This window comes from Sapajus apella, unplaced genomic scaffold (assembly GCF_009761245.1).
Source record: "Sapajus apella isolate SASKATOON/1434 unplaced genomic scaffold, GSC_monkey_1.0 scaffold129, whole genome shotgun sequence".
Classification (NCBI taxonomy): Eukaryota; Metazoa; Chordata; class Mammalia; order Primates; family Cebidae; genus Sapajus; species Sapajus apella.
The window spans coordinates 3,236,397-3,256,959 of NW_022437069.1; the positions used below are offsets into that span (position 1 = coordinate 3,236,397).

A 20,563-nucleotide genomic window follows, 5' to 3' on the forward strand; every position below is an offset into this window, starting at 1 on the left:
GTACAACCATCATGGAAAACAGTATGGAGATTCCTTAAAGAACCAAAAGTAGAACTACCATTCGAACCAGTAATCCCCTGCTGAGTATCTACCCAAAGGAAAGGAGGTCATTATATGAAAAAGACACTCGAACTTGCATGTTTATAGCAGCACAATTTACAATTGCAGAGATATGGAACAAACCTAAGTGCCATCAACCAACCACAGGATAAAGAAAATGTAGTACATGTTCTCACTCATAGGATGGTGTTGAACAATGAACACACAAGGAGGGGAGCATCGCACACTGGGATCTGTTGTGGGAGCCAAGGGAGGGACAGTTGGAGGGGTGGGGAGGGATAACATGGGGAGAAATGCCAGATGTAGGTGATGGGGGGATGGAGGCAGCAGTCCACATTGCCACGTGTGTACCTATGCAACAATCCTGCATGATTTACACATGTACCCCAGGACCTAAAGTACAATTAAAAAAAAAAAAGAAAACGTGGAGTATATATATACCATGGAATACAATGGAACGAAATAATGGCCTTTGCAGCAACTTGGATGGAGTTGGAGACTATTATTCTAAGTGAAGTAACTCAGGAATGGAAAACCAAATATCATATGTTCTCATTTGTAAGTGGGAGATAAACTATGAGGATGCAAAGACATGAGAATGATATAATGTACTGTGGGGACTCGAGGGGGACGGATTCGGAGATGAGGGATAAAAGACTACATATTGGATACAATGTACACTGCTCAGGTGATAGGTGCACCAAAATCCCAGAAATCGCCGCTAAAGAACTTAACCATGTAACCAAAAACCACCTGTTCCCCCAAAACTGTTAAAATACATTACAAAGGACAAAACACCACAGTGTCACAAAAAGGAGCCTACTGGTAAAAATATATTCAGAGAAAATCAGTGAAGATGAGAACATCAGAAAAAATACCATATGCACAAGATTTAGGTGAACTGCATCAAGGCTGGAGAGGACTTCACATAGGGAAGCTCAGCCATGGATGAGGGGGATTAGATTTTATCCATGGGGTATCCTAAGAGAGGAATGATTAAAATGGGTGAAGCGCACAGGGCAAAGATCAAAACACAGTAAAACACAAATCCACATAACTATACACAACAGAATGGGCATGCACTAAAATGAAGTGTCAATCACAGAAAGAGTTCAAGCAGAAATTAGACAAACCCTGTGTTAGGTATGTTCTAAGGAGGGCTCAGGCACTGAGACTTTTAAGCTCTTTTAAGATGAGACATTATACATTCAGGCAGTCTCAAGCCCTTTCATAATGATGTGCTACGACCTGTGGATTTTTCCTTCAGTAGAATAACGCTATGATTTCCAAGTCCCTTTCAGCCAAAATTGTTTGGGTAATCCAAGTGATCTACAAAGTGCCTTAAGCTCCATGATGAAAGATGCTATTTAAATGAAGAGGTAATTTTAGTCATAATAAATAATGGTAATGATGATAAATGCCAGTGTCACTAAGTGAAAGCTGGCCTGCCATTTGGGAGCCCAAAGCAACCAGCCGTGAGCTGGAAATAATGTGTGTCTAGGCCAGGAGGATACTCGGGAACTGAGATCACATTAACCTTTAAACCAGAGACCTGAATCAAACCTCTGATTTGGAGGTATAAGCATTTAAAATTGAAGAAACTACAATACTTAATCCCTGGGCTTGAATACTGCCTTGGGCCTCTGAGGCCTTTTCCAGAATGGTCAACAGGGAGTATATAGTGTTCTTCTTCCAGCAGAAGAGAAAACTGAGTATGGCAGGAGAAAAGCCAGAATTCCCAATGAATCTTATGACTCTAGATCCAGTGCTCTTTCCATATTCTACTGGACCTCAGACAATTCCAGGGAAGGAGAGATTTCAGAGAAGAGCCAATTTGGATGAGAAAATGTCAAAATGGGATCATGTCCCTCAAGATGCCTTGCGTAACTGTTTTCCACCCATTTAGGCTGAGAAAGCTTACTAGTAAAACCCTTGGCTGCTCCAGCAGGGAGGAACCATTCACTGACGTCCCAGAGCTGTTCTCTGCCGTTAAAGGAGCACACAGCAAGAGCCAGCTGAGTTCTGCTCGACCAGGAGCGCACATTGCTTTAGGGCCCTTACAGCTTGAGAGCTCAGAAGGCTAATTGCTTTCCAAGGTCTGATTGACTTTCTTAGTGAAGGACTTGGCATCTCAGTTTTCCCATTTGCTTAAAGGCCAAGCAGTCACCACAGAGAAAGAGAAGAAACCCTACTCTCTGCCCTCAAATAATCTTCATTAAAAAAAATTAAATAAAATGAAGTCTGGCAACTGCTGAGCTGGGACAAGCTGACCTGTGAGGAACATAGGAGTGTCTTATCTTTCCTTTCTGTGTGTGTGTGTGTGTGTGTGTGTGTGTGTGTGTTTGCACGCACGTGCGCGCATATTGAAATTTTATTTTTACAGTCTGTAGCTTTGATTTGCTTTCATTTAACATAGTTTGACATATTTCATCATTTGGAATTATACTTTTCATCTTTTTATACGTCATCATCTTCATATTTTTAACCTTTTTAACTTATCTACCTTTGGTGCTTATCTTTTGAAGCTAGTCTATTAGCTGTTTAGCATTTAAATTTTTTTCTTAAAAAGTTATTTCATCTTTCTTAAATCATTCTTATTTAAGTCATTTTCATTTCATCCTTTGATGGGTTTGTTTTCTTTGAGTATAATTCTCATTTTATCTCTTTCATTTAACAGTTTTAACCTTGCTTTATTCTATAGTTTTCTAAACTTCTTTTTTGCTTGATACTTAATTTTTATTAAAAATACATTTTCGATTTGTAGCTTTTGAATTTTTTTTCCTCAATATTTTCAGCTTATCTTGTATTCTCTTTTTCTCATAGGATATAATATTCACTCCTGTAGTAAAAAGAATCATCTATTACCATGGCAAGGTGCTTTATCCTTTGCCCACAAAGTCAGAAAGAAGTCTTTGTGAATGTGACCTGTCACCCTCACAGATCAGCCATGTGAGTTTAGGTGCCTCATCTGACATCTGGGCCTCAGCTCACAAACTCTGAGAATGTGACCCATTTCCGCAGAGCTCACCAGGCACAGGAGTCATATATTCCCCAGAGTCCTGTAACGGCTAGGTAAAGAGAAGAACGACCCCAACCTTCTGTTTTTCAGCCAACATTTTATTTAGCTAGAGAGATGCCATTATTATAGCTGTATCCTATTGTAGCTGATTGAGAATGAAGATTTCCCTGTAGTAAATACGAGTAAGTAAATACAAGCATTGGCCTTACTCTGAAGAAATCACAGTTTGAGCCCTGACTGTCATTAACCCACCGTGTGATCTGGACAAGTCATTTGATTACTCTGGACACCAGTTTCCTCCTTTTTCAAGTTAAACTAGATTATTTCCTCTGCTATTAACTGCCTATGATTCCTATATTTTTTAAAATTTATTTATGTTGTAGAGATGGGGTCTCATCGTGTGGCCCAGACTGGTCTTGAACTGCTGGTCTCAAGCAGTCCTGCGTAGGCCTCAATTCTATACCTTCCTATTCAAAGAAACCATGAGACTGACATCAGTGTGTATGGCAAGCATGCTGTTACTTGTACCAGAGAACAGAAAACCAAGAGTTTATTTTTGACGGAGTACCAAGGCCTCTCCAACCACGCCCACTGGGTGAAATCACGGTGTTACTATGGTGGCATAAGTGCAGGTCTGGCTGGGCCAGGTGCCTGACATACTTGCCGTTGATGACACCGTCTGGGTTGAGCATGGGTATGATCTTGAAAATGAAGTTTTCCCTCAAGAGCCTCGCCACAGGGTCACTGCTGACCAGGAACTCCAAGGTACCCTTCATCACCCAACTGGCATTGCTCTCTCCTGGATGAACTCGAGCGGTGATCACCTGATATGGGCGATGTCCTGCAGAAAAGGGGACAGAAGAAAATTAAACCCAAATGTGTTTTCCATTTCCATCAAGATGGTCTCCGGGGGACCAGATTTTCACATGATTGGCATGAAGTTTCAAATGGATATTTCCTAACCCATATCTGATCTACGTTTACCCATTTTCCATCTGCCTCTGTGGTCTGCAAGACTCAAGAAAGTATGAAGGTAGAGCTCAAGGCTAGTATAAAAAATGTAACTATGTGGTGGTGGAAAAGAACCCAAGAAGCAGATTTTATCAAGATCGCCAAAGAAACAACTAACTCTCCAGAGTTCAATATCACAGATCTGAGACTGAATCTTATCTTCACCTCTCACCACCTCTGGGATCTCAGGCAAATGACTTAATTTCTTTGACACTATCTCCTATCTATAAAATGGAAACAATAATACTGACCCTATGTGATTGTTATAAAAAACAAAAAGATGTAAATATAAAGCATTCACTATATTGCCTGCCATTCCGAACATGTTAGCTCTCTACCTCCTTAATTGTTAAGTCTGTGGGTGGGATGGTCCCTCTCATTCCCTAGCAGAAATAGAAGGCAAGTAACAGAAGCAGTGTCTTTAGAACTCCATGACTGTAAGATGCTGAACCCAGTCCATGAGAGAGATTTGACAGAAGAGTTAAATACCTGGAAGCTCAATCTTGGAGTCACAATGTTTGCTTCATTTTCCAGAGGGAGTTAGGAAAACACTCTCTGCCCTGTTACAGGTACTGTATTGACATGAACCAGTCTTTATGGAGAACGTAGTGATGAGGGAAAGATAGGAATGTCTTCCCTCCTTTGTTGATAGAAGATACCTGGAGTATCATAGTGTTGAAATGAATTCTAAGGCCATGGCTGGGGTCAGGTGGAAAATGTGTTTTGATTGATTGGTGATGTCTGTCTTCCATATACTCAGGGAAGGAAGGGAGGGGCTGTAGCAGCATATCAAGTATTCACCATGTCTACTTTAACCCTTTGTTCAATTTAGTGGGTTTTTCTATGGCTCACTTTTCCTTTTGTATTCTCACCGAATTCTTTATTGCTCCTAAACTTCCTCTAATGACAAGTACTAAGTATTTGCTAAGTATAAACACCTAAGCCACTGAAGAGCCTGAAAGTTAATAAACTAGTAATTTCTTTCCATATTATTCAAATCACTTTAAGTTCAAATGTCTTTTTTTTCCTTAGACGGTCATGTTTTTATTAATTCATTTATAATTGACATACGATCATTAGACATGTTTATGGGATATAACGTGATGTTTCAGTGCATGCATACATTGTATAACGACCAAATCAGGGTAATTACCATATTCATCATTTTAAATAGTTATCATTTCTTTGGAATAATATTCAAAATATTCTTTTTTAGCTATCTTGAAATGTGCATTACATTATTTGCTCTAGTCACCCTACTGTGTAACAGAGCACCAGGACCTATTCTTCCGAACTGTAACTTTGTACACACTGATCGTCCTCTCCTGCTTCTCCCTTCCCACCACCGTGCCCAGCCCCTGGTAACCACTATTCTACTCAATATGGAGGTCCCTCAAAAAATTAAAAATAGAACTAGCATACGATTCAGCAATACCACTATTGGGTATGTATCCAAAGTAAATAAAATCAGTATTTTGAAGAGATATCTGCACTCCCGTGTTTATTGAAGCCACCTTGGTCATGTTTCCTGCAATTTCTATGTTATTCACAACGGACAAGATATGGAATCTACCCAAATGTTCAACTACAGAAGAATCTATCTATCTCACACATATATCTTACATATATATACACACATGCACACATATACATTATTCTATATATTATTGTATGCATGTGTGTGTGTATATATAGGGATGTGTATATATATATGTATATATGTATGTGTGTATATACATGTGTATATATGTGTGTACGTGTGGAATACTATTCAACCATAAAACAGAATGAAATTCTGTCATTTTCAGCAACATGGATGAGTCTGGAAGACATTGTGTTAAGTGAAACAAGCCTCACACAGAAAGACAAACATGATATGATCTTACTCATATATATAATCTAAAGCCTGGTAGCCTTTTTGAGGACACAAACTGTGTCTCAAACTGTGCACAAAGAAAGAAAAAATTGAATAACTCTTAAAGAATGGGGAATGGAAAGTTTAAAGAAAACACTTTTAAATTATTGAATTATGTTATTATCATCAACTAAGACCAAAAAAAAACCCACCATCTGTCTCTTCCATATTTCCGCTGACAGCCATTAATCCACTGAGATCTAGATTTATGGGGTTCAGATCAGTGCATTTTTTACTGGCTATGATGAAAACAGGTCACTTCAGCTCCTTGTAGGTCACCTATACACTGGAGGTAACACTCAGTTTATTTTCCCCTAAGCAGGTGTCTTGAGCATACTCCAAGAACTGCAGCAGCACCGGGTAGAAAAAGTTGGATAAATTATAGTCCTTGTTCTCTAAGAGGCCATAGTGTTTGTCAGAAGTGACAAATACGAAAAAAACAATTACAAGTGAGCTAATGGAGTTGTATACAAAACACCGAAATAGACATGACTGAGAGAGGTAAGGATGTTTCCAGAAATGTGATGGTATTCACACTGAGTCTTGCAAAATAAGTATTATTTACCAGTTGGAGATGGTGAGGAGGGTCTTCTGAACAAAGAAAAGGACATATGCAAAAAACAGTGGCACAAAAGTCAGTTAATTAAAAAATGAAGACAAGTTACATGTGGCTCAAGCAAAGGGCTAGAGATGGTGGAACATGAATGTTAAAAAGTAGGCTAGTATTAAACTGGTAAGATCCTTTCTTACATATTTTGTTTAGGGATTTGGCCTTTATCCTGTAGATCAGACATCCTCAACCACAGAGTCAGTGTCTCACTGGCATCCTGTGATAAGTAACAGAGTATATTGCAGAATCATCAGTTACTACTAAAAGTGCAAGTGTTTGCTTACGATATTACAGACATGGCATAACCTGCCTGTTACCTGCCCGGTAGCCTTTCTCCCTCTCTTTCTTATGACCAGGGCCCTGATTTTTGAAGGGGAAGAATTTTGTCCATATTAAAATGCTAGCTTCATGGATCCTTTTGTAGGTACGAGTGACCATGTGACACGGTTGTGGCCAGTGAGATTTAAATGTTATCAGAGAGTGTGTCTTTCTGGAAAACTAATTAAAGGGGACAGTTTCATCTGGTAAATGCCTGCTTGGTTTTTATGTCTTGTCCTTTGCCCTTCTTCTTCCTCCTGTTTTGCACATAGATGTGATACCTTCCGATGAGAAAGCCAACGTGAGAATCAAAGTCACGTGCTAAAGACCATGACTGTAAAAGCAGAAGGAGCCAGGGTACTTGGCAAATTCCTTAGCAGCTACACCACACCTTCACCAGCTTCTTCGTTACTTCTGGACATTTGAGAACAGTAAACCACTATTTGGTTAGGCCAATGCACTCATGTTTTTGTTACACCCTGTTAAACTCAATGTCAGACCAGGTTTAAAGTCATCCTTTGAAAGACCATGCATTCCTGTGCACTTTCTAGATTGTGGAGAAAAGAATGAAATAGTCAGTTGTAGGGAGAATGATATTTGACATGTGTGTTTTAGAAAAGAAAAAGGGAATTGATGAATCTTCATCAGAAGAAATACATGCCAAAGACCGAGCCTTATAAAACTAATTCTGAAATTATTGTAGTTGAAACATTTACCCAATCAGAGACAGTTCCACATAGTGAATTAGAGAACAACTTTAGGAGCCGTATTTCCAGGGTTCAGATTCTGGCCTCACCATTTTTAACAGAAGATGAGTTATGTTAAGTTGCTGAAAAAACTGAGCAATGGATTTGTCTTACTTTTTTCAGACTTCCATAGCAGAATGTCATAGCCTGGGTGGCTTCTAAACAACAGAAATTTCTTCTTTACAGTTCTGGAGGCTGAGAGATCCATGATTAAGGTGCCAGCAAATTCTGTGTCTGGTGAGGACCTGCCTTCTGTTTCTTAGATGACTGCCTTTTCACTCTGTCTTCACACATGGAAGGGACAACTGAGTTCCCTCAAGTCTTTTTTTTTTTTTTTTTTTGAGATTAAGTTTCACTTTTGTCACCCAGGCTGGAGTACAGTTGTTCGATCTCGGCTCACTGCAACCTCCGCCTCCCAGGTTCAAAGGATTCTCATACCTCAGCCTCCCAAATAGCTGGCATTACAGGCACCTGCCACTGCCACATTGGGCAAGCTGTTCTCGAACTCCTGAACCTCCTGCCTCAGCCTCCCAAAGTGCTGGAAATACAGGGGTGAGCCACCATGCCCCACCAACCCTTTTTTCTTACAGAGGGCACCACCCTCAGGACCTAATCAGCTTCCAAAGGCTCCACCTTCTAACATCATCGCTTTCGGAATTAGAATTTCAACATATTAATTTGGGGGATGATATACATATTCAGTCCATAGCAGATTATGTGTTCTGCACAAAGAACTAATGATTCACTAACTGAAACTTTCTAAAAAATACATGTTGGAAGGAACGAGATGTACAGTTAGCTAGCTGGGCACAACTGAAATTAACTGGAGGTCAACTTTCCTACTATATCATTTGCTCACAGTAGCTTTTGCTTTTTCCAAAGCAAGCTGTGTCGGCACTCCAATAAAAAGCTTGTTGCAAAATAAAGAGGCTTGATGAATTTGTACCCAATCAGTATCCTATTTTCAGTTCTGTAATTCCATATCACTCTCTTTGTGATTTTTGAACCATGTTCATTTGCAGCATATTGGACAACAATAGTAAGTGCTTTCAGCCCAGCCAGAAGGAATGAAAACTAGCTTAAGCTTTTGTAAATCTGCGACACTAACAAAACACTTTCATCGTCTGGGACAGTTGGCTACCATTGTCTAATATACCCAGTACAACACAGCGCACTAATCAATAAGCCAAATGCAAGCTGTAACAGAGAGGCATCGACAATGTGTTTCTTTCCATTGGAGAGTCAAGTTGCTAATCTGCTGTATTGTAATACGCCACAAGACCTTGCAGGCTGTTCTAGCATCCTGAAGAAGCAAAGCAAATGGGGAAAACGACGGATTCTCATGAAGACATAAGCAGTATTTTAGTCAGTTCTAGTTGGCTTCCCTCTCTTCCCCTCTGATTTAAGACAATTTTGCAGTCATATTGGTGAGTTAAACTTATGAGACCATTCAGTTGTAGCAGCAAATGGTACTCCAGGGAACTCCTAATGGACAACAGCTGTAAATAGTATGCATCACACATGCCATGCGGTTTTTTCTTGCAATTGACAATCTCAGTCTTGGTAACTCAGGTCCACTTAGGATTAGGAAAAAATGTCAGATACTTGCATTTATTTTGTCTGGCAATTAACAAAACATGTTTCAGAGACCACCACAATCTATGGGGGCATCATGGTTTGAACAGGTTTTAATTCTTAAAGCTACATATTGAATTGAGAGAGGCAATGACATCGGTAAAGACAGATTAGGAACAAGTAGGGGATTGAATAATACCTAAGAGATATCAGGCCTTTAGGCCAATGAAAAGTTGAGTAAAAACTGAAGACATGTGTGATGATAACATGTGTACCCGACTATATAAACATCCATTCACTTAATCCCTTCTTTCAACAATATATACTAAGCTCCTACTGGCACTCTGCAGGGTTCTGCAGATGACAAGGTAAATAATGGATTTTGCCCTCAGGAAACTAGTAACAGTCTGGTGGGGAAGACAGGCACACAGATAATTACAATCAAATGTTATCGGGGACATTTGTCAGGGTATTTTCAAAGCACAGTGGAATAATCATTGCGACATCATTTATACTGATGCAAGCAACTGTAAGTGACTTAAATGTATATTAATAGGAAAGCAGTTCAGGAAATAATATGCAAAACAGAATACTATGCAGCTGTTAAAAATGACACGTAAGTCTTTTTCTGTCAACACAAAAAGGTATCTGTGATATAATGGTGAGTGAAAAAAAAATTAGAGGAGAGTACATTACAGAAGGATCCCATTTGTATGTAGCTATAAAATTTATCAAAAGGTATCTATACATAGAGACAGCTGTAAGTAAAGGTCATCTAGGTGATTTTTAGGTCTTCTTTATCTCTATCTCTATCTGAATGCTTATTTTTTTAGAAAATAATCATCATATGTCAATTTCACAAAGGCAAGTATTTTCAAATAGGCACCAAAGGAGAAGAACAGTAAAAAAAATGAATTTTCACAGAAAAGGTAACAGTGGATCTGGTTTGTCCAGTTTGTTTTCCAAGTAAAGAAAAAAAAGGTAGTAGAAATGGCCTAAATACGTCTACTTACAAATGACTGAGGTCATAGGATACGTAATACCTGAGGAAAGGTGAAGTGATTTAATGCGATGGAAGCACAGGCCATCTGGAAGGCAAAAGAAGGAATGAAGGTAGAAAACTAAGTTTGTCCCTGCTTCTGCAGGCCTTTCTGGGCATACTAAGGGTTTCAGACAAATCTTGTATGCTATAGAAGCACCACACACACACAAAAAAAATTGTTTTGCAAAGGTATGATCAGATGGGGCTTCTTGGAGCTGAAGAATTAGACAGTGGGGTTAAGGGGTAGAAGAAATGGCCAGGAGAGCAGGTTTGATTTCAAGGTGGAATCATGCAGCTAACATGAAGCCCAGCAATTGTAGAAGAGAGCGTATAAGGACCCGATAGAAGGAAAACAGGGTGAGGAAGGAAAGAAACAAGAAACAGGAGTGGAAAGGAAGTGGGGAGATTCTGAGAAAAAAATTTAAATAGAAGAAAATTTGTATATATTACATACCACACATGCTACTATGTTTTCCAAAAAAGGTACATACTACACACATTTTATGCATTGTACATTTTTCATTTACCAATATATCTTGTAGATCTTTCCATATCAATATTAAAAGATGTTTCTATCTTTTTTATTAACTTTATTGTGATATAATTTACACAAAATAAATTGTACCAATTTTAGCGTTACAAGTGAATAAATTTTGACACATGTATACAGTGTTGTAAAACCAAATGATCATGATATAAAATGACTATTATTACCGCCAATATTCCCCTCAATTCACTTTGCAGACAATCCCTTCACCCCACCTCTACCCTCAGGTAACCATTGGTTTGCTTTTTATCACATGATGCTTTCTTTTCTGCAATTTCAGAACAATTAAATCACACAGCATAGGGAGCGGTGGCTCACACCTGTAATCCCAGCACTTTGGGAGGCTGAGGCAGCGGATCACCTGAGATCAGGAGTTCGAGACCAGCCTGGCCAACATGGCAAAACCTTGTCTCTACTAAAAATACAAAAACTAGCCAGGCATAGTGGTGTGCACCTGTAATCCCAGCTACTCAGGAGGCTGAGGCAGGAGAATCAGAAGCAGGAGAATCACCTGAACCCAGGAGGCGGAGGTTGCAGTGAGCCAAAATCGCACCACTGCACTCCAGGCTGGGCAACAAGAGCAAAACCCCATCTCAAAAAAAAAAAAATCATACAGTATATAACTTTTCTGCCTGGCTCCTCTAACTTAGCATAATTCTTTTGAGAGCTATCTATGTTTTTGGATGCATCCATAATTTCTTTTAATCACGGAGTTGTACGCCAGGGTACCACATAGCAATGAATATGCCACAATTTGTTTATTCTCTCGCCTCTTGACAGGCATTTGATTTATTTCCAGTAGTTCCATTATGAAAAAAAGCTGTTCTGATCAAAGAATGTTGTTGGGTACAATGTTCCACATGCACCAATTAGGTCCAGTTTGTTAGTCAGATTGTTCACATTGTCTATAGTCTTACCAATATTATATCTGCTTGTTTTGTGAATTACTGAGAGGGGTATATTAAAACCTCCAAAGGTGATTGTGGATTTGTCTATTCCATTTTATGATGTTGTCAATTCTTTATTGATTTTTAGGCCATGTTATTAACTGCTTACAGATTTAGAATTATTATATTTCCCTGCTTCAATGAACTTTTTATCATTATAAGATATCTCTCCAGTTCTTCTAAGCCATTGCCTTTGCATGTATAAATATAGCTTTGTGGCTTTCTTCTGGTTAGTATTTAAAACATATATATTTTTTCATCACTTTACTTTCAATGTTTCCATAGCTATAAGTATTTGTCTTTTTTTTTTTTTTTTTTTTTTTGAGACAGGGTCTCGCTCCATCACCAGACTCCAGGCTGGAGGGCAGTGGAGCGATCTCAGCTCACTGCAACCTCCACCTCCCAGGGTCAAGCAATTCTCCTGCCTCAGCCTCCTGAGTAGCTGGGACTACAGGCGCACACCACCACGCCCAATTAATTTTTGTATTTTTAGTAGGTCTCGATCTCTTGACCTCGTAATCTGCCTGCCTCAGCCTCCCAAAGTGCTGGGATTACAGGCATGAGACACTGCGACTGGCCAAGTATTTGTCTTTTGAAGCACCATATGGTTGTATATTATATTTTATTTAGTCTAGCATTGTTTTATTTTACTTTAATTGAGGCATTCTGTCACTTTCCATTTGCTATAATTAATGATATATACTGGCATAATGCTATCAATTTAGTATTTGCTCTCCATTTGTCCTATTGTATGATCAATTCTTTTTCCCATCTGACCTGCACTTGAGTTAATTGTTTTTTCCCATTGTTTCTTTATTTTCCTCTATTAGCTTAAAAGTTATATATCCTTCTATTCTTCTCCAGTGGTCCCCTTAGAGATTACAAGGCACTTCTCTGATTTACTACAGTGTAACATAATCTACTATAATTTCTACTACATCCTAAGATCCATAAGACATTTACATTTATTGTGTTATAAAGTCAATATTGATTGAAACCACATATTTACCCTTTTATTTACTCCTCACTCTTTGCTGCATCTACAAACTTTCATCTTGTCATTTTCCTCCCGCCTGAAACACCTTTCAGTGTTTTTTCTAATATGAATCTGCTGGCAGTGAACACAGGCACTTCTTGTTTGTCTGAAAGTGAACTCATTTCATCCTCAGTTGTGGAAAATATTTTTGCTGGGCCTAGCATCATATCACCTCTGCTCATGACCTCTCCATTTTCCGCATCACTCCATGTTTCTCCCACCAAGATTGTGCAAGAGGCTGACAGTTTTTAACAGTCTTTAAGTGCCTAGAAACTTGTCTCCTCATTCTGCAGAAATAGAAACGTGTGTTCTTGTTTTCTGTTGTATGTGATCTTTTTACATGTTTTCCAAGATAAGGAAGAAACCTTTTATTGAAATTTCCAAGTTATTGAATTTTATTATACTCCTTATTTTTTTTAATGTTTTCTGTTGATTCTCTTAAAGTTTCCAGAAAAATAATTCTTAACACCTGCAAATAATAAAGTGTTTTCTTCTCTTCAGAAGCTATATCAGTTATGACTGATACATTTCTAATTTCTTAGAATTTCCTCAATACTGCAAAATAAAAAGAATCCTTCAAATTCATGCCATGTTATTAAACTGGTAGGTAGATGACAGAGTAACAAATAATTCTGAGTAGCTCTGTTCAAATGTGTGGGATTGTATGTAAACACATTCATGGCATTTTTATGGCACCTTGTAGCCGAGAAGGCACTTTCACCTGTATTATTCCTTCGGGGTTTTTTTTTTCCCATTTATTTATTTTATTGCATTTTAGGTTTTGGGGTACATGTGAAGAACATGCAAGATTGTTGCATAGGTACACACATGGCAGTGTGATTTGCTGCCTTCCTCCCCGTCACCTACATCTGGCATCTCTCCCCTTGCTATCTCTCCCCAGCTCCCCACCCCCCACCGTCCCTCCCCTATTTCCCCCCAACTGACCCCAGTGTGTAGTGCTCCCCTCTTGTGAGTAAATCTGTGAAGTAGGCAAGGCAGGAATTATCACTCTCTTGCTTACAAGGCAAGAAAGGAGAGAAAGCATGGGAAAAAATTCGGTGCTCTGAATCAAAATCCAATATTCTTTTCATTTCATTGTGTATTATTTTGTATATATTTAAGAGGAAAGCCAAAATGAATCTTATTGAGACAAAACATGATATAGTGCAGGAAAAATAAGTACCATATAAATTATGAATGGGAAGAATTTGGTGTGAGATCTGCTTCTGTCTCTTACTGATTGAATGGATTTGGGGAAATTAAAATCTTTTGAAATCTCAGTTCACTATCCATAAAAGTAAGGCTCTCTTAAGTCTTTGCTGCACTAAATTTAATGATTATCAATGGCAATGTGAAACAGGGTAGATGAAAATCAAACTTTTTAGCCAATGGTTTCAATCTAATTCTATTGGTTCCTTCAGCATTCTTTTAATAGAACTGCTAACAGGAAGCAAAATTACATGGAGCCTCTTCATCTCTCTTTTCTCCTTTGCCAATATTCAGATGCAAGTGCTGATAAGTAGAAAAGTGCTCAAAAGTTGGGGGGCAGCAGAAGAAAATAGAAAGTGCAGGTAATGACTTTAATAATCATTGGCTAATAAATGGCTAATAATCAGCTTTGGAACAACCAAACATGAGCTGGTTTTCTCTTGCGGGCACACGATTCCTTCCCAGGTGAGCAGGGTTTGTCTGAGTCCAAGCTGTCTTTTACAAACTCTTAAGCTGTGATCTTTCTGACCCATACGTCACCAGAATAAGAAACTGACCAGATTGTCATCTCCAAACCATTTGCCTTCACCAGAAATTGTTCATCTTCAGCCCTGCCTGCCTTCCAGTGGCAGGAAGTGGCCCCTGACCCTGTCCCTCCCGGAACTTTGCACTCTGTCTTTTCCCCAAAACCTGACGTGTGACCTCTGTAACCTCCAGATGACAAGGAGTCCAAGAGGCTCTGACATCTTTCTGTGATGGATTTGCTTAGTTTTCACCAAAAAGATGTGGGGATTCATGCACTGGCGGAAGGGGAAAGGAGACTCTGATGATCCTCCTCACCGCACTGGGGTTTCTTGGGGGCAGCAGGGAGGAAGCCATGGAGGTCAAGGCTGACTACGGGCCCTTTGCGGCTGATAAGCTTTGGAAACTGATTGAAGGATAATGATCATTCTATTGGCAGCCTAAAAATCTTTTTCTTCAATCTTTCCAGCTTCTTCACAGATCATAAGTAATATACACATTTCCTACTAACGTCCAGAACCTTCAAGCCCCACCCTCTCTGTTTCCTTCTCTCTCAAATATATAACCCCCCTTCTTCTTCACTGCATGACCACAACCTCTTTCTTAACATCTGGTCTGGCCACACAGCAGCGTGTGAGGTCTAAAACCAAAAACCGAAATCTGATGGCAACACACAGCAGTAGAATGTACACTCCTCTGTCTCCTCATTGAAAGTGTACCCCCACTCCAGCTGGCTCAGCCAATGGGTCTCGTTTCCTGCCACTCCTGAACCAAATACCGATCACCCTGATTTTCAATGTTCCCAAAACACACTGTGTGCTTTCCCTTTTATCCTCATACTTCTACCTACCAAACTCTCACTGTCCTTCCACCTGAAGCTTTTCCCTATGCCCCAGGCAGAAAGAGTCACTCCCTTCTCCCGGTCCCACGGCACATCATCTATACAACTGCATACAACTCACCATGTGACCTTACAATTCGCTTTCATATTTGGTCTCTTCCACCACCCTATCTGCTTTCCATACGTCATTTCTCTGTTGTCTACATGGGAATTATTCAGAAAGTATTTGCTGACTAGATAGGTGCAATTAACTATAATTAGCTCCTGTCATTAACTCCTCCATGCCCAGTTATGTCACAACATAATCACTCATTTTTTATTCATTCATTTATTCACTCATTCAAAGAACATTTATTGAAGTCTTGTGATGCAACAAGCACTTTAATAGGGACTGCAGTGAAAAGAGTTAAAGTCCCAGCCAGACAAGGGCTGGGAAGTAGAGGAGGGGGACAAGAGCATCATGTAAGTACTGCGAAGGTCCCAGGCTTGAGGTCCTGGGCATTACGGGCTAAGTATTTGCTTAAAGCAGAGGAAAGCAATGGAGAATGAAAGAGGAGTGGAATCACCATTTGGGAACAGAAGGCTCTTTGAGGAGTTGACAGATAAGCAAAGACTTCTCTGGATTGAGGAAACTTGGCCAGTTACAGAAATGAAATAAATGTAAGTGGGGATGGCAAAGAGTGTGTGAGGAGAAGGGTACCACGTGCCAAATACCACGATCTAATTTGTAAGTTTGCTCCCTTTCATATAATTTTCCATAACACAATTGAAGCCCATCCCTTTCCCAGAAGACTCAGGAATAATCCACCCCTCGTTTAGCATATAATCAAAAAATAACCATGAAAATGAGCAAGTAGCAGGCCTCGGGTCTGCTCTGCCTATGGAGTAGCCATTCTTTATTCTTTTACTTTCTTAATAAACTTGCTTTTATTTACTTTTTTTAAAAAAAAGGCCGTGGGGAATGGGCGGGGGAGGTAATGTTTTAAGAGTCCAGATAGGAAAACCAGTTAGGATCCTAACATATGAAAATAAAACATAGCTCTGTTCTGCGCTTCAGATACCCAAAGGATGCACACATCACTTGAAATTATTTGTACTGGAATGTGGTCGCCCATCAGATCCCTTCACTTTATGCGACCATTGAGTCTTTACCCATGAAGTGGCAGACAGGACTGTGTGCCCATTCATGTGTTCAACATTCAGTGGGTATCATCTCCTGTGAACCAAAGACTATACCAAACACTGAGGATGTCAGGGAGTGTTAGACAAAGCCCTGTCCTCAAAGAACTCCCAGTTTTCCCATGGGAAACCAACAGGTATTTATGGGTGGGCAAATAATTTAAGCCTTTTAAAATTTTTCCTCAACTACAACAGTGCTTTCGATGTATGTGTGAATCTTCTGGATATCTTGCTGAAATGCAGATTCTGCCCCATTGAGTCTAGGTGGTGCCCAAGACTCTGCATTTCTACCAAGCCCTCACATGATGCCAAAATTAAGGAATCAGACTTTTGAGGAGCAAAGCTCTCCCTGTTCAACAGAGATATAATACAAGCCACACGAATAATTTTATTTTTTCTAAGAGCCACATTTTTTAAAAAGCAATGTAAGGTGAAATTAATTTTAATAATATATTTTAACGCACCAGATAGTAAAAATGACTATTTCAATATGTAATCATGTGAAAAATGATTAATGAGACATAGGTATTGAATGACACTTTTTTGGTACCAAGTTATCAGACTTTTGGGGTATACGTTTTTACCCTGCAGCACAGAGAAATTTGGACTAATTACTTTCTTTTTTAAAACGGAGGCTTGCCCTGTCATCCAGGCTGGAGTGCAATGGTGTGATCTCAGCTCACTGTAACCTCCACCTCCCCAGTTCAAGGGATTCTCCGGCCTCAGCCTCCAGGCATGCCACCACACCTGGCTAATTGTTTATATCTTTAGTAGAGACGGGTTTCACCATGTTGGCCAGGCTGGTCTCAAACTCCTCACCTCATGATCCAACCCCCTGGATCCCCCAAAGCACTGAGGTTGCAGGCAAGAGCCACCACACCCAACCTGGACTAATGGCTTTTAATTACTCAACAGCCTCAGGTGTCTGGTGACTGCTGGATTGAACCATGTAGCCCTAGACCCTCTGCCAACTTCCTAACTAAAACCGCTCACCACGCTGAATAGTAAAAGTTTATTATACCCCAATGGAACGGAGCTGAGACATTGAGAAAACGAATAACAGAATAAGGTTTTCTCCCCTTAACAAAACATCTTTTTTTGTTGCCTTCTGTCTCCCAAAACAGTCCAATTTCAAAATATTACAAACTCATATTTCTTTGCAAAGGGTAATCTTGCCTGTTTATTTTGTACCTTCTATCTCTAAACTATAAGAAAGTAGGCTCACATAATAGGGATAAATGAAAAGAAAATCAGCAAATCTATTCCTGGGCAATTTTCAGATAACCAAGAGGAAGTACTGTAATCGAGGCTGAGATAACAATTTTAGACTCTGCATAAAGATGAGCCAATCCATCTGCATTCCTTCATCTGCATCAAACTGTACAGATTTTCCTGGAAATTTTGTTATATTATAATATGTTGGGAATAAAAAATAATACATCTGTGCTATAATGATACATAATATATACAGTATAATAATAAAGTATTTGGATTGGGTTTGAGAAATTTACTACACACAGAAACGGCAGTCACTTGGGAGAAGTGTGTAATCGCATCAGGAAAATTGCAGACAGATGCTGTGTACCCGCCCCCGTCAATCCATCAGCTGATTTCACTTAGGGATGTTTGCAACTGTGCCGCAGACCTGCCGGCTGGCTCACTTGTATCCCACGCTACTAGCTCCTTTGCCCCAGATCTCCCTGGTAGAATTAGCACTGCCAGGAGGAAAGCATTAAGTGCTTCCCTCAAGCTCCAGGACTTCTCACAAAAGCTCCTGACACCTCAAGGCCACCAAGGGTGGGGCCAGATCACTTCTGCTTGGCTGTTTTCAAGACCTGTCTTGTAAAGACATGGCCAAGTCTCAAGCCATCCCCTTCCAGAGCTCCCGCCCTGAGCACGATCTCAGTGGAGCTCAGGTGATACAGCAACCTCTAGACACACAACCAAAATGAGATGGGAAAGGGACCGTGACATGCTCCATGAAGACTCATTCAACACATCCCACCCTGTTATGCTTTATTACATTTCACCAGGTTTAGATATCTTATAAAGCACTGACAGATAAGAATATTGAAGAAAGAGAAAGCTATTGATTTAATTCAGAAAACTTTGAAATACATTCTAGTGAATAATTTTGCTCTCACGTCAGATAAGTTTCTTGCTCTGCTCTTTCCTACATTATTTGCCTGAAAAAAAGTATTTCAACAGGAGAAGGATCCAAAATCTGGGCTCCAGGACAGAGTTTCCTCCAGAGGCCAAATGTCTGCCCCTGCAGCATTGCAGTGGGCTGAAGCAGGTCGGTTTTACTGCAGGATGCCATTACACATCAGAGAAGAGGGGCAGGGAAAAGGTGACAGGAGTAAGAAGGAGAGACGTGAACTCATGTGCAATGAAATGTTTTATTATTTTTATTTATTTATCTATTTTTGAGATGGAGTCTCGCTCTGTCACCCAGGCTGGCATGCAGTGATGCAATCTCAGCTCACTGCAACCTCCGCCTCCCAGGTTCAAGCAATTCTCCTGTCTCAGCCTCCTGAGTAGCTGGGATTACAGGCACCACCACCACGCCTGGTTAATTTTTGCATTTTTGGTAGAGATGGGTGTTTCACCATGTTGGTCAGGCTGGTCTCGAACTCCTGACCTTCAGTGATCCACCCTTCTTGGCCTCCCAAAGTGCCGGGATTCCAGGTGTGAACCACTGTGCCTGTCCCAACGAAATGTTTTAGATAAGCAAATAGGATTTTGTTTGCTTTACGCCTGCTCTCTTCAGTGGAGCATCTCTCAGGAATCTTGGGCTTCCCCCAAACTCTTTCCAGCTCCAGCTATTTAAGACGGCTGACTTCTAGACAGCAGAAAAACCAGCACGTGAGAACAGCACAATAAAATGACAGTCTGAGCTGTAAGGACCAATAAGGTAGAAGGTGAAGATGTAAGAGCCTGAAACCCAAAAACAGATGTCACCAGCTGACACGAGAGCAGAGCTGGTCAAAATGGAAACCATGCCAGGAAATTTCAATAGCTAGGTTACTTGCTTTAAGAGGTGGATTTTTTTTTTTTTTTAACTCCCACGAGGGGTTAGCATAGCTCAGGTCGTTTGCAGAGTTCTGGAGGTGTTCAAGGAATGGGGGAAAGTCAGCAATAGGGAAGCAGCTTTGCTGCTTCGTTACTCACAAACAGAATTAAGAGCTGTTATGGGCTTATGTTAGTTTAAACAGAGCGATTATATTTTAAAATTAAGGCTGAGCTGTTGGTTTATGGTAAGAAATGGAAGGAGGAAGAAAGAAATCAGAGAAAAATAAACAGAAAAGGAATGAGAATTATTATTATTATAATTGTTCTTGCTGCCACTGTTCCACTCAAAATGACTGCAGTGGTGGCCTGCCAGCTCTCCACTTACACAACCTGACAAGGGTATTTCAGATTCCCAGTTGCTTGGCAACCTGCCTTTTATGTTGAAGCCATTTAAATGTATTCACCTTTTGAATTAGATATATTCACAGATGACTGGGCAATAAGAAAGAGCCCCTGGCAGGCCAAGAGCTCCTAGGATGTGTGGAATCAACAGAGTGTGTGGGGAGCAGGTCTGGTCAGAGAGCCTGATGGAGAATATTAGTGACACATTTAGGCCTGAAAATGGGAAATTGAGATCTGCATACAAAGTCTTTTGCTGCTTGCAAACAGCCTCAAAGACTTGTTTCTGGCCCCTTCTTTTCAAAGTTTACTTCTGCCATCCTAAAACCTTCCTGTGGGTCTTTGTGGCAGAGCAGCAGTGGCCTAAGACAATGGCCTGGAGGTGTGTCCTCCTGCACAGGGGCATGTCCTCCCCCTCCCCATCCTTACCCCCTGGGCCTGATGTGGGGCAGGTACCCTGCATCATCGCCCTTCGAGTCAACTCTTCTGGAAATGGGGGGCATCCCAGCAGACACCCACCTCACAGAGGTACCTTGCATCCAGAGCATTACTAAGTCCCATCATTTTCTTTTTTT

General features: G+C 40.2%; 1 protein-coding gene across 1 annotated transcript in view; it reads right to left on the bottom strand.

Moving 5' to 3' along the window:
* LOC116539496 (cytosolic carboxypeptidase 4-like) overlaps positions 1–20,563 on the bottom strand; it is a 435,628-nt gene that overhangs the window by 261,902 nt on the left and 153,163 nt on the right. The window contains exon 13 of the mRNA XM_032262484.1: positions 3,740–3,920. Coding sequence (XP_032118375.1) covers positions 3,740–3,920 — 181 coding nt within the window. The remainder of the gene's footprint in view (positions 1–3,739; positions 3,921–20,563) is intronic.